At 32.7% G+C, this 15,017-nt stretch overlaps 2 protein-coding genes across 5 annotated transcripts; one reads left to right on the forward strand and one right to left on the reverse strand.

The window, feature by feature from the left end:
* The first annotated feature begins 1,684 nt into the window (after window positions 1-1,684).
* Window positions 1,685-7,989, forward strand: LOC114312733 (uncharacterized). 4 transcript variants are annotated; one of them, XM_082907894.1, is made up of 8 exons: window positions 1,685-2,314; window positions 4,211-4,357; window positions 4,841-4,905; window positions 5,249-5,316; window positions 6,110-6,362; window positions 6,725-6,863; window positions 7,373-7,457; window positions 7,609-7,989. In XM_082907894.1, the coding sequence occupies exons 1-5, from the start codon at window positions 2,277-2,279 to the stop codon at window positions 6,329-6,331; spliced, it is 540 nt and encodes a 179-aa protein (XP_082764020.1). In that variant the 5' UTR covers window positions 1,685-2,276; the 3' UTR covers window positions 6,332-6,362; window positions 6,725-6,863; window positions 7,373-7,457; window positions 7,609-7,989. The 4 variants fall into 4 exon arrangements, with proteins under 4 accessions (XP_082764020.1, XP_082764022.1, XP_082764021.1 ...); XM_082907896.1 differs by lacking the exon at window positions 6,110-6,362 and adding an exon at window positions 6,543-6,594; XM_082907895.1 differs by lacking the exon at window positions 6,110-6,362 and having other exon boundaries at window positions 6,543-6,863.
* Window positions 7,990-12,093: 4,104 nt separating this feature from the next.
* Window positions 12,094-13,326, reverse strand: LOC114259974 (mitogen-activated protein kinase kinase kinase 20-like). The gene has a single exon (XM_028200008.2). It carries the CDS (start codon window positions 13,324-13,326, stop codon window positions 12,094-12,096), a length of 1,233 nt encoding a protein of 410 aa, XP_028055809.2.
* Window positions 13,327-15,017: the final 1,691 nt, after the last annotated feature.

A 15,017-nucleotide genomic window follows, 5' to 3' on the forward strand; every position in this document is an offset into this window, starting at 1 on the left:
TTATTATTATTATTATTATTATTATTATTTTGTGATTGTCCTTAATGCTTTGTGATTGTCCTTAATGCATTGAAGTTTATTATGATGGGCTTTGACCAAAGAAAAATGCTTGCTCCCACTAATTAGGTGGCAGTGGGTCCCACCATTAATGATGTGATGTTTTAGTCTTGGAGTTGTGTTTTTTTTTTTTTTTTTTACTTTTTTAATGCATTAGTGCTATTAGTGGTGATGTTTTTAGTGGGATGAATCATTGTTGTTGACCAAATTCCTCTAAAAAAATGAATTTCTATTTTAATAGATAAAATTAAAAAATTAGGACAAGAATTTGAACATATAAGGAAAAACAATTGAACAGATAATAAAATGTTGACAAATATTTAAACAGATAAGGGGGAAAATTGAACAGATAATCAAAAAAATTGAACAGATAGATATAAATTTGAACAGATAGAAAATAACTTGAAAAGATAGATATAAATTTGAATAGATAGTCAAAAAATCACCAGATAAATTAAGAAATAAAATTAGAAACAAAAAGTCATTCAAAACAAACAAATGGACTTCTCACCAAACTATTTCATAAAGAGTAAACCTCTCACTAATAAAAAATATCCACTAGATTTAATAATTTATATTCACCTTAATTTGGACTTATCAACAATTATCTTATATATATATATATATATGAGAAAAATGCTAGGTAGCTCGAATTTATGTGGCTCGAATGTCTCGAATGTATCAAAACAAAGTCATTTTACCTCTAAAATAACGTCGTTTTGAAACATTTGAACCATTCAAGCCATAAAAATTCAGCCTACTAAGCATTGTTGTATATATATTATGCATAAAAGACTCCTTTTAACAGTTTGCTTAAGCCCCGAAAAACTCAAAATTGGCACGAGGGCAAACAGCAAAGAAGGAAAGAGAACTTCTATGACAACCCTTAAAAAATGCCTTCTTTTTTTTTTTCAAAAAAATAATTGCGTTACTTGTTTTCAAAATAAATTATTAAAATACATGTGTATCATATGACCAACACTTAATGAAATGGGAAGGGAAAAAACTTGCCAAAAAAAAAAGTGTGCAGGTAAGATATTGACTTGAGTAATTGAGAAATATGAGAAGACATGATAAATGATAATTAGTTAGGAAGTAAAAATACATAATACTCTAAGAATATTCTATAATTTTCGGTTAGAAGGAGCTCTACGAATAGATTTACATATGAAAGTTCATAACCCTCACAAAGAAAGATGCTTTATTGGAAGGCCAAACAGAGCACAAGCAGAGACCAACCAAATGTTTGATTGTTTCAGAACTTCTATTTTCTTTTTCTTTTTTTCTTTTCGAAATATTAAAAATTATTTGGACAAAAATAAATAGATAAAAATATATTTATGAATTTTAGAAATTATTTCCATCCAAAAAAGAACTATATGAAGATAATGATTATTTAAAATAATAATAAAAAAATCATCAAACTACATTAAAATTTTTTTTTTTCAATAAACGTCACTACAAGAAAAAGAGGATACAGCGACGTTTTTTTTATGACGTTTTTCGAAAACGTTGTGAAATCTGTCCAGATTTTTCAAATTTCAAAAACAATTAAACTAAACATCTAGTTTTGTGCGCTGGTTATTTTTTTTAAACAGTGGTTCAAGGCTATTTTATTCTGATTGAACAGAGGCATTGAACAGAGGCGTGACTTTAGGAAGAGAGAGAAATCGAGGCCTTGGATCTTCGAGGCATCGGAGCTTGGATCTCCATCAATTCTTCGGTTGCTTGATTTGAAAAATCTTGTTCTACTCTTGATTTGAGTGTATATCTTCTCGATTGCGCGAAGCCCTAAGATCTAAATCGATCTAGGGCTCAATGTTAGGGCTTTCTGCAGCATATATCTTCCAGATTGTTTGAATCCCTATGATCTAAATTGATCTAGGGCTTAAGGTTAGGGTTTTCTGATATGGATTTGTTACATTCACACAAGATCTATAAAATTTCATGGCCAAAACCAACGATTTGGAATTGTTTTCTCTTGATTTAGTTGATTTCCAGCTTCTTTTGCTTTTGTTTTGTGTTTTCTCTTTTCGTTTTTGTTCCTTTACTCTTTCTAGTCCTTGTATGGAAAACTCTTCTCTTTCATCAGATTGAGCAGCAGCAATAGTGAATCGATTTATCTAGGGTTTCGAGTGCGGTGTTAGTGTCTCTGATCATGTACGGGACAAGCAAGTGGCGTTGGATGTGGATCGTTGGAAACAGTGAGTAGAAGCTCAATGATGAAGAGATGCAGATCTGCTCTCTCTTCGATCAGGTCTGTTTTTTCTCTCTCTCTCTCTCTGTGATCTGCTAACATGGTAATATCATATCTGCTTTGTCTCTCTCTAGTCCATTATTTTGCCTTTTTTAGGAATCTCATTCTAGCATTTCTTGCTTTCTAACTCTCCTAATAATCAGGTGTAGAGTTCCCATGTAAAAGTTTAAAAGAAAGCTTGCCCGTGTGACTTTTTTTTTTTTTTTTTGAGTCTTATTAATTAGTGTCCTAAGTGAGATCATTGATTAACAAAGCTTTTATGTCAATGAGCCCAATAAGTTTGATGAACAAAACAGCCTATTATATAAACCATATAGCAACTACAAAAGACAAATACACTGACCGATGGAGGAAATGGAAATATAATATATGTTCCACAAGTTTTGGCATATTTTGAAAGTTATTTCTTATTTTTTCTTATTTGGGCTGTCAAAGGAGTTGCATATATTTGGCTAGGTCATGAATAAAATCAGAAAAACTTGAAGGTGAGATTTTCATCAATAATAATATAAGTTTTGTATACTTACATATTTTCTAATTTGTAAGATTATTAGTGTCAAGGGGTGTTTGTAGAACCTTACCTTGGATGGCACCTGAACCTCTTAGTGGAAAGAGTAACATGGTTACAAAAAAGGTAAGATTATTCTAAGCTAAGAGGTTTTTAATTTCTTCTTTTAGTTTCTTTTGTGTATATTATTATTATTATTATTTCTTTTTTTTTTTTCTGCATTGTAGATTGATGTTTACTCATTTGGGATTGTCATGTGGGAATTGCTCATGGGAGACGAACCTTATGCGGATATGCATTGTGCTTCTATAATAGGCATGCACTGATATATCTGTCTAGTTTTGAGCATGTTATAAGCTGATGTTTACTTAAAGTGTGAGAATAGTTCTTTAGAATTCATATGTGCCATCCATCTGAAGAAGAAAAGAAAAGGTAGAGAACAGAAAATAGATTTTTACTGTTATGTATAAAATATCATATTCTGGAACTGACTAAGAAAAACAAGAACTGAGGCCAAGTTTGGGAAGACTAAAAAAGTGCACTTTTTGTCTTTTTGGACTAAAAAATTGAGGTTGAAAATATGGATGTTTGGGTTAACTTTTTGACTTTTTATTGAAAAATGTGTAATAAAAAATTGTAAAAATTGATTTGTAGGGAAAAATTTGAATTGGGAGTTGTGCAGCCGTAATTGTTGACTTTTGGTGAATAGTGTTAACTTTTTAGCTTTTTGAGTAACTTTTTGGCTTTTTGGCTTTTTTGGATCTTCCCAAACTTGCCCTGATTAAATGGTCTTTTGACAGGCTTATCTTGTCACTTTCTATATCCGTACTTTTCTTTTCCTTTATTCTAAAAAAGCATGTCACTCTCCTCACTAACATAGCCTCTTAAGTTCCTTGGTGTAATGTTCCTCAATCCAAATCTCTTGGTATAATTGTTTTCACTGTAAGTTCTGTTATGTGCTATATTTTGTGAAGAACTGTGAGAGGTAGGTAACATTTTTTTTTTTTCCATTCCCTTTTTGTTACCCAGATGAGGTGTTGCCTGATTATAGTAGTACAGAAGATCAATTATCTAAGAGGTTACTTTGAAATGTTTTATCTTTTTCTTTTTTTTTTTTTTTGGAGGGGGGGGGGGGGGGGGGTGAAAGTAGCATTTCTGTTTTGGTCTAAAAGCATGGACTTTTAGTGTTATTATGTTATGTTAAAAGTTATGTCTGTATCTAGTTTATCCCTCCCAACACCTTTGATAACCAGGACCAGCATTGGGGTTCCTTTTTTTTTTTTTTCCAGCATTTGAGGTTTAGCATTTTGAACCCATAGATATAGTTTTTTTTCTTTTGTAAATTGTAAATGTAAATTTGATTGAATGGGTTCATAAATCTATTTCAGGCTGCGAGATGAAAATGGTCACATTATTGAGCACACTGAGGTAAGATTTCCAAGTGTTGGAACTGAAACTGACATTGAGATTTTCTGGGGTGTAATATGCAGTAATTTAGTGGCCAATAACTTCACAGTGGAAAGTTCAAACAACAGGTGATTCTCTCCCTGCTTTATGCTTTTGTTTTTATTACATACGATTCTGAACATTCAGTGAAACAACACTAAATGAAAGTTTCTTTCCCGTTAAATTGTTTTAGCATTGAACAACATGAGGTGGTTACTAGCACCTGCTTGAGCAGTCAAACATACGTGACAGTGCTGCTTATGATGCTGATATGATATGTGCTCATAAATATATGTGAAATAATGATGATGGCACCTTTCTAGTTTTGAAGATATGGAATATTTCATTGATCTTATCTATAGTCTAGATATCTAGTTGAATGGAATTTACTGTATATAATTATGTTGTTGTGTTTCAGTATACATTATTTCTCTTCTACATTCTTTATAATGGTCTTGTGTATTAGATTTGATATGATTGCCTGATAACTAAAGAAACACTAAAGATTTTTATGATTGTTCGACAACTAAAGGAAACTATTACAATAATATGCATTCTTCCTCTGCTTTCAGTGTTCTGCCTTCTGGATTGAGGTGTCTTCAAAGGAATTTTCCCTGTAACCGCAATTCTTCTGTCTGTAAGTGCAGTTTAGAAATTTCCTAAACCATGATTCTGAGAGTAAAATATGTACATCCATAATACAAGGATAAATGGGATCACATTTATTTGAGATCAGTGTATGAATTTTACTCAGAAATTTTTAATATGCAATTTTGAAACATAGATTATATAATTTGGTGTAGTGGACAGAATGGACTCAAATTTGTCTTTCTATTGTTGACAGAATTCCCAGCCATAAAGTGCATTGAACCCATAAAACATATATGAACAACGAGATATGGCTGATATTTATTATTTGTTAATTAAATGACCTAATTGAATTCAATCTGATAATTTTTTTCTTTCCTATTGATTGACAGATTATAACTTTTCAATTAAGTGCAGTGGTCCACAGATTTCATCTAACAATCAGATTATGATTGTTGTGGTACATATGATTCTATTTCTATAGAATGATCTTTTTATTTTTATTTTTTTAGTTTTAAATATATATATGTTTTAATTTGTGCATACATGTTAATCATATAATGTGTGACTAAGTAAAATTTAATAATTATTCTTGCAATGTGATAGCAGAATTATATCTTAAAAAAATACAAGTTGGATGGATCTCCATCACATTTTTAACTAATCAAAATGTGTGTTTTATTCGATCACCTTGTCAATTGCACAATCGAAATGATTTTTGTCTATTCACGACATGTCATGATTGTTGTTTCTAAGTGCTAGTATATGTACTAGAGACTAGAGTAATGAATTCTTATTGTGAAAATGCGCCCATATCCAAGAATTTTTAGTAGTGAGAAGGGAAAAAAACTGATATAGTCAATAAATTGTGGTTTAGTGGTATACAACAGCTTGCAAAAGATGATGGTCAAGAAGACCAAAAAACCCAAAATCAGGAATTATTAGGTCGAAAGAAAGATCATGTAAAGATGCTACGACCAAACCAGGCCTGAATCACTAACACTTGTTTTCATATATCTTGTGTGGATAAAGTCTATTAACTGAAAGCATATCTCTAGGAATATTCCAAATGTTTGCATTTGTTTTATGGGTTAAAAATTGGCTTCCCTGGGTCCACACCATGTGCATGCATTACTTTCTTGTATTTCTTGACATTTTCTTTCAGGAATTAGAGTTTCTTATATGGAATTTTGACTCTCTCCACAATATATTACAAAACTGTGTTGTTGCTATTGCATCTGAATAATGTCCAGTGCCTTGATCTTCTGGATAAAGAAATAGAACTAAAATCAAAGAAAGTGGGTCGTGGAGTCAGCACTGGTGGAGGGCAGAGTTCATTAGGATACTTGTTTGGGGGTGGAGAGACTACCAACAATCCTTGTCCTGTGCGGAGCCAGGGGCAGGGATCAAATAATGGGCCTCTCCAGAAGCCTGCTGCTACTTCACAGCCAGCGGATAACACTACTAGCATTTGAATGAGTGATGTGAGATTGTGGGTTGAGTGAGGTGAGCTTCCAGTTCATAACTAATTGTTTATTGTAGTTTAGTTTATTGCAGGTTGGCTGGTTGTACTGTAGGGAACGCAATTAAGTGATGTGAGATCCTAAATAGGATTGAGTATGGTAAGCTTGGAGGGTTGAGTGATGTAGCCGTACAGTTTTTTTGCCTAACTGTTTGTCTATGTAGGTTGGCTGGTCTTTGTTATTAGGGATGGTGGGTCGAGTGATGTAAGACTTAGGTTTGTGAGTGTTAAGTATTGAGAGATACACATTGTTTGAAGTATCTTGCATGCCCTGTAAGTTAGTTTTGTATGCATGCTTCTTCTGAACTATTTTATCTTAGTTTGCGTTGATCCTTGTGTTTTCCAGGCTCTATCTCTGAGTTCTAGTACTTGGCATCCACTACTTTGAGGATAGTTCGTCCAGCTATGACTAGATGTTGTTGCCTCTACAGTGCTCTGCCTCTTCTATCTACAGATTCTCTGTTGTTGCTACTGGATTTAGAAAGGTTTTACACTTGAGCATCTTTGTTATCTGGTTAAGTAGTAGATTGTGTTGATTTCACCTTTCACATATAATTTTGATGTAACTTTTATTCCCTTCAGCATTCCATTTTATGAATCTAATCTGCGCAAAGCCTCTAAATCATTTAAGGTTTCCTTATAGTGGTTAATGAAATAGTGTTACATTATGTGTAGAAAAAGAAATGTTACATTTGAGGTACCCCTGTTTCAAGGTTGAAATAGTGTTACATTAATGAAACTGGATGTGAGAGAGAGAGAGAGAGAGAGAGATGAATTCAAAATTCCTAAACCATTATATTGTGCTTTTCAATATTTTGATGTCATGCTGATAAGTGTATATACTCTGTTCATTTGAGATATAAAATTAGTAGGCACAAATTGATTACTTTTTTTTATTTATTTTATCTAAATAGATAGATAGCAATTGTTTACATGTTTTATCCTGTACTTTAAGCTTTATACTCATATTGTATATGTTGCTTTTGCTTCTCAGAAAGCCATTTCAAAAGTAAGTCTTGGGTCATCAAATGCATCTGGTTCTTGCTCATCAAAAGAGCATCATAATCAACAATATCCAGGTTTTTCCTTTTATATACACATTTTACAAAACTTTGTTACTTTATTATGTTGACTGAACTCAAAATTTATCTATTGCCAATCCTCATATCTATTCACTGCACATCTTTTATTGGCTTTGTTTTTATTATTATTATGTTTTACGATTGGCAGACCGAGAGGATTGAAGGCAATGGGAAGCAACATGGAGAGAGATTCAGAATGACGGTGAAGGATGGATGGGGGTTGGGTGTTTTGGTTCCCTTTCTTCTTATTTTGTGTTAAAATCCTTTGGATTTTTATTTCTCTTCTTTGTTCTTTTTTTCCTCTGATCAGACTGGGGGGTTGGGTGTTTTGGTTCACTTTTTTCTTATTTTGTGTTAAATGGGGGAGTGGTGAGAGAGAGAAGAGGGTAATGTTATTTTGTGGCTTTGTATGTAAGGTAGTAATTTTTTTATTGAGAATTGTAAATTCAATTTTTAGATATGTGTTTTGTGGATAATGGTAATTGGATATTAAATTGAATGAGAAAGTGAATTGATGCTGTATTTATTATTTGAATGGGAGTTATTATTTCATATTAGTACTATTTAGTTTTATTACAGGTGTTCTTTTAGTTCAATCACAAAAATTAGCACAATTTCCAAAAAAAAAAGAAAAAAGAAGGTAAGACGGCGTTTTTAAAATGCCACTGTAAAGGTTGGAATTTTTAAAATTAAAAACATATGACGGCGTTTTAAAAACGTTGCTAAATCATAGTGACGTCACAGTACCGTTAGGGTAGGACATTTTGCGGCGTTTTTAAAACGCCGCCTATTCTGATGCAGCGACGTTTTTCAAACGTCATAAAGTTATAGCGACGGCCGCGTCGTCGACGCTTAGTATTAAACGTCACAAAAAGAATTAGCGACGTTTTTAATACCTTTAGCGGCGTTTTTTAAACGCCGCTAAAAATCCTGATTTCCAGCAGTGAACAGATCTGAAAAACTGAACTAAATAATATCTTTCATGAATTGACAGATCACCACCCAAATACATATTGGCTTTGATTGGATAGCACAGATTCCCAAACTTATGTTTTGAAACTATGGTTTAAGTTATTATTAAATTTCATTCATTTGGTTATGTGGTTACTGCAAGTTTTGCACTTAGCAACACATTTATTTATTCAACTAGATGTTTAGAATTGCCTGTTGATAGTTCAAAAATCAAACTAGTTCTTACTGTTTTAGAAATTTAATAATCAAGTCAAACTATGAAACCTTTAGAATCGAACTAAAACCAAACTGTGATTTAGATCCAGTTTAGAACCATGATTAAAAGCTAGAAAATTTATCACTATAGTTAGACTATGTAGTTCAATAAAAATTAATTCTACCAATACAAGCATTCCAAAAATTTCAAATTTTTAGAATTTTGTCCAAACTAATCTTTATAAAATTTGTAAAGGGAAAACAAATTCCAGTAATTACCATAAAAATGCAGTTTTAAACAATATAACAAGTTTAAAAATTATATAATTACTGAAAAACTATACACAGCCTTTATGACATTGAGGTTTGAAGTAGTTAATAAGAAGAAGATCAAATACATTGTGGAACATTCTATACTCTAACAAAATTAACAAAAACATGAAACAGTTAGGTTTGGTTTTTTTTGGTTCTTTTTAAGCCTTAATCAGTGAATTGAACCGTAATCAATAATTCTTAATTTTTTTGGAATCGGAACCAAACCATTCCCTTAAAAAGCTGGAGTAAACCTTACGATTTGGACCAATTCAGATCTGTTTTTGTTTTGGCTGATATTTTTTGACACCCCTATAAAACTGATGACAAGCAAAGCCTTGTGGAGTTGAATTGCAAGTGAAGTCAGCCAAGCTAAGGCTATGTATGACTTCACAAAACCTTCTTAGAAACTAGGTACCTTCTTAGAAACTTGGTAAAATATGCTACTTTGTGCTCATCCACCTCACAAGATTGCAGTTCTTGCGCGTTATTTTAAGAATCTTTCTTCTTTTTTTTTCCTTATCAATAAAATGATGTATAAAAATTATAAAAAAAAAATGATGTTATAGCTGCAATGTAGTGATAAAAAGTAAGATACGTTTTCTGACCATTTCTATTTACAAGAGAGGAACAAATAGTGCCGGAGTCAAGATTTTGATTCATGGGGGCACTATTAATCCTAGTGATAACAATTACAAAATTTAACCAAATTCATTTTTCATTTGGTGATAGAATAACCAAAGATCAATGTGATGTCAAAATTTTGTGCCTTATGTTTTAATTAACTGATGCTTTTTGTATTTGCTATTTTAAATATGATGGTAATTACAATTTAAAATGTAATAACATGCATAAAAAAATAAAAAATAAAAAACAAAGAAAAAGAAAGAAAGAAAAAAGATTGTGTTTGGGACGGGAAAGATTGGGTACACACCTGATCTTCAGCCAAAAAAAAAGATATGGAGAAAAACAAGAGAGAAATGAGAAAGATGAAAATAATTATAAGAGAATATTTTGATAAAATTAAACATTTATAATGATAAATTATAAGGAATTTATTAAAAAGAAAGAGAAATAAAAGATGAGACAGAAACATTTTGAAACATATTTGAAACTTAAAAGGGACTTAAATGAAAAACTTTTTCTAATTAGAGGTAAAAGTGTAATTCTCAAAAAATGAGGGGGCATGTCTCTATGTAGCGCCGTCCCTGGGAACAAATATGTTACAAGTTAATGTAATGAAATGGTGAAAAATATTTTATCTCTAAATTACTTTGTTCTAATGAACTCTCAATCATTAAATTATGTGAGATGGATGATCTAATAATTGAAAGCAGGGCAAATTATATTGATAATCCATATACTTTGGTCATTGTTTTGGTCCTTATAATTCTAATTGGTTCGATTTTTATCATGAATTTATATTTTCTCTCAATTTGATCAAATTAATTTTAACGGTTAGCATCTTCTTGTGAAAAATACACAAATAAGCGATATCTGTCATACTTTTAGGAGCAAAATCACAAATTTGCTCAACTTAATGAGTTAGCCTCAACCAACTTTTTATTATTCATTTATTTTTATTTTTTTTGATGAGTAGAAAATCTATTATGGTAAGCCAAACGGCATTTACAGAAGAGTCCATTTAACAAAAACACTTATACCAAACAAAGTAAAAATATTACAAGAAACAAAATGATAAAAACTATGAAAATATCTAGATGCATAGCTCGTGCTGCGAAGCAGAGCTGGTCATAAGAGATCGGCCATAAAGCATGTATGAGATAAATTATAGATTACAACCACAGAGAGGATAAGCTTTAAATCACCACCAATGGACTTTGAGTTGCACAATCAGACAACTAACAACAAAAATATAGAAACAGAAAAGAATAAAACCTCAATCCCAAGCCAAGGCAGTGGAATGGTGGCAGCAGATCCAACGGCCGGAGGCCAGAAGAGAAAGATCATTTTCCGCCAACAACCTTAATGACTTTATCAATTGATATAAAATTTAAAATTAAAGATCAAAATTGAGTCAATTAAAAATATAAAAATCAAAATAACATAAGGGACAAAATTTAGGCATTACTGATGTAAAATATATTCTAAATATATTAAAATAGAGAGAAAGAAATTTGGACATAGAAATTGTTTAAATTTTGTTATTGCTGCATTACTATGTCAATCCTATGAAGTTGGTTGAAATTCTTGGTGGCTTTTGCCAAAAAAAGGCCATTAAACATAAAAAATAGCACATTACTGTTCAGAAGCTTACAGTTGGCCCAAAATCATAACAGGCTTTAATTCCGGAGTACATCCACTGCTATAGAAACCAAACACAAAATAAGACACAGAACTGTCATAAAGGGTGGAACCTATATGTGGAATTTACTTATTGTGAGAGGATTGTATCTTTAGTTTTTGTATTTCTAACACTACTGTCAATTCAGAGGAGGCAAAAATCAATATAGGTTTTCCACTATCCTCTGTTTGTCAGCAGAGAATTTGTATGGATGTTTTCTTGTATTGTATTTTTATTGTAAAGTTGAAATTTGGCTATTAATATAAGTTGGTACAATAGATATGCCAAGCCATTGAAATAAACACAAACTTTCACTAGATCCAATTCATTACTGTCAACTAAATTAGGTGATAGCTATTTGTGTTTAAATAAAATTTGAGGCAAATAGAGGACAAATATTTGTTATTTATATTTTTAAAGGAAAAAGACTGAGGCCCCAGCACTCCCACTGTTTTTTCATTGGTTGGAAATTTTTTTTTCATTGCTTGGAAATTTTTTTTTTTTCAAGTCTTGCTCTCACAGGCGGCCATGTGGCACTGGGGTGCTGAGGTCACTTCCAACGGGGTCCCAGCACGGTTGATTTTTAAAATACACATCTGACTGCTATTGTTAATAGAAATTGTTTGTCATTGTTTTTCTTGTAAAACTCAATCAAAATAATGTGACAATCACATTTTTAAATATATAAGCCACAGTGCTAAATATTTTAGTATAAAATGATAGGATTCCAATGTCAATTGATTTAATTTTTTCAAAATAGCAATAATGTTGTCCTACAAATTTTCTACCCTATCAGACATATTTTATAGTGGATTACACACACCCATGAAGAAGAACTAGTTCATCATCCTAATAACAAACTGACAGTGACAATGGCCTATCGACTTCCTGCAATTCCTCAGTCTCCAATGGCATGTTACTCCAATCATATGAAACGCAAGAAGAACCGTGTTCATCATCATCCACAGCATTGTATTCGTATGACAACAACGAGCAAACACTAATTGCCTCTTCATCCACCTTTGGTTTCTTGACCCTCAAGTTCCAATCATCAGACTCGTAATCTGACAATGACAATGACGACGATGGCGAGCAATCGTTCTCCTCGGAATCCTCCACTGATAATTCTTCCTCATCGTCTTCGCTATCCTCGCCCAATCCAGCCGCAAAAGGGTGATTCAAGAGCATCTGAGTAGTCAATCTATCCATAGCTTTTCCAGCAAAACAACCCTTCAAAAAGTCCATTGCTTCCTCTGATACCTCACTCTGATTGGGTAGTTTGAGCAGTCCACGCCCTTTACCAATCTCAGAGAGAATGTCCTCAACTTCTGAATCTTGTTTTCCATCCCACACAGACTTCCCAGCTAACATCTCAAACACAATCATCCCAAGAGCCCAGACATCAGATGGAGACTCTTGTTGTAGCCCTTTATCAACCACTGTCTCTGGCGACGAATACCCGAGACTTCCTCTCAATTTACAAGACTTTGACATCGTCATCATCTTCCTCATCTGTTTTGCTCTCTTTGCCAACCCAAAATCACCAATCTTTGCAACATATTCAGTGCCAGTGCCAGTAATGATAGGAACAATTATGATATTCTCAGGCTTTAGAGCACGGTGAACATACCCACAGCTATGAACACAATCAAGACCTTCAAGAATATGCCTTGTATAGCGCCTAACATCAGATTGAGGCAATCCTTCGCCGCCACTTTTCTTAATCAAATCAGCTAGGGTTCCGCCAGAGCCATACTCCAAGAGAAGGTTATAAATGATGCGATTGCGATCACCGGTCATAATCTCTTCCCCAAAGCACCGATAGATATAGGGACAAGCATGGAGGTTGCTAAGAACAATTGCTTCCCTCTGAAGCAAAGCCGAATCAGAAACCTCTGCGGACTTCACAGCCATTAGTACAGGCAAGTGGGTGAGTCTCCATTTGGGTTTCTTCAATGTCGCCAAATAAACCGGTCCGCTGCTTGATTTTCCGATGATGGACCCTCTGAACCACTTGTTTCCATCGCCGTAGACACTTTTCTTGATTTTGAACTCCTCGTGCGTCCTCTTCATCGACACCATCTTCACAAGATTGTTTGTTGTTTGTGTTCATGAAAAAATATTGATGTGAATGTTTCTTAAAGCTATGTATGTATTTATAGAACTCGGTCTTAGGGTTTTAGGAAATAGTAGAGTTTTAGATAGTGTAAGATCTTGTTTCCAATTTGGAATAGGTTTTAAGTCTGTAAACTAGGGGAGAGTGAGTGACGGACACACAAGCCAGCTGTTATGTGACTTGACGTTGAAGTATATCTTACAAAATGGGTTTTTGTTGGGTCGGTGGGTTTGGGTCTTGGGGTGACTTGAAATCCATTTTTGAGCTTGGATAAAGGATCCAACCAGCTGTAATGTTGGATCTCATACTGGGATTGTATATGTTCCCTAAACTCATACTGGTTTGATTTTCTAAAGCTAGTTTTGGAAAGAAAAAAAAATAAATTAGAACAAATAGAAATTAATTTGATAAAAATAAACACTAAACAGATTTTTTTTTTTAAATTAAAATTTATTTTTGCCTAAAAACATAAAGAAAAATCAATCCCCACAAATTTCTGACCAGTAAGAAATTTTCAGTCTATAGCGGTGATTTTTTTGTAGCAGCGATTTTTTATCAAAGAAAGTTAGTTATGAATTATTAAATTAGCACCTATAAGAGATAGTCTCCCTACCCTATGTAAAGTGTCAAGTGTTTGCCTTTTCAATTCAACTCTCTTAGGGAGAGGTGAACCCATAACTTCTCTCTGAGGACTAAAACCCTTAGAAAAGTCATGGTGATTCAACTCCCCCTACGATCTAAGCCCTTATTGTCAGGGTGGCCAATTAAGTCGGGTCTAATTGGTTCTATAGCAGTGAATTCTTACTAGTAAGAAATTGTTATGGTGTGCTTTTGCATGACAAATTTATAGAGATGTAGCATGGCTAAAATATTTAAATTATATAAAAATAACAAGTGTTTTTAATTTTTAGTTTTTATTTTTTATTTTAAATCAAAAAAATGGATTTTGAAAACCAAACTAAATAAAACAATTTCCATAGGACTAATGTTATCAACATTATTACAATTATCGAAAATCTAGATCACCAAAATAATCAATCACATTATGCAAATAAAAGTGAGAGGGCAAAATTTTCAATGATTCAAATTTTCCATGTGCACATTTTTTCGTAATGTTGTACAGGATTTCTCATCAATTTATTACTACTAAAGACAAATGTAGTGGAATCTAAATATTATTTTTAAAATTTTTGAACCCAAATATGTATATTTATTAATGTGAGCCTTCATATTTGTATAGTGTAGTAAGAAAATAAGATTAAAATTTTATTTATATATAGTATTTTCTTTTTATATAGAATTAATATGTGAATAAGACATTGTTGGTGCCAAAATTTGGAAATTTTCCGTTGTCAATAGGCTGTTGACGTGACAGGTTAGTTGTTGAGGGATTCTTTTTAAAGGATAAGGAAGATGGCAGCAGAAAATCAAGAGAGAAATCAAAATCAAAGGAATAGACGGGGATAGAAATGTAGAAGGGCAGAAAATCAAGGAAGATCAGAGCTGAAACCAAATCAATTATAAAAGAGAGCTGGGTGCAGTGAGGACGGAATTTCATCAACAACCATTCACAAAACGTAACATTTATTCAGGAGTGGAGTAATTTAATAGTTGTTAGGAGTAGATTAAAGTGTTAGCTTTTCCAACCCTATTTCTT

This window comes from Camellia sinensis, chromosome 15 (genome assembly GCF_055761805.1).
Source record: "Camellia sinensis isolate YWXY chromosome 15, ASM5576180v1, whole genome shotgun sequence".
Lineage (NCBI taxonomy): Eukaryota > Viridiplantae > Streptophyta > Magnoliopsida > Ericales > Theaceae > Camellia > Camellia sinensis.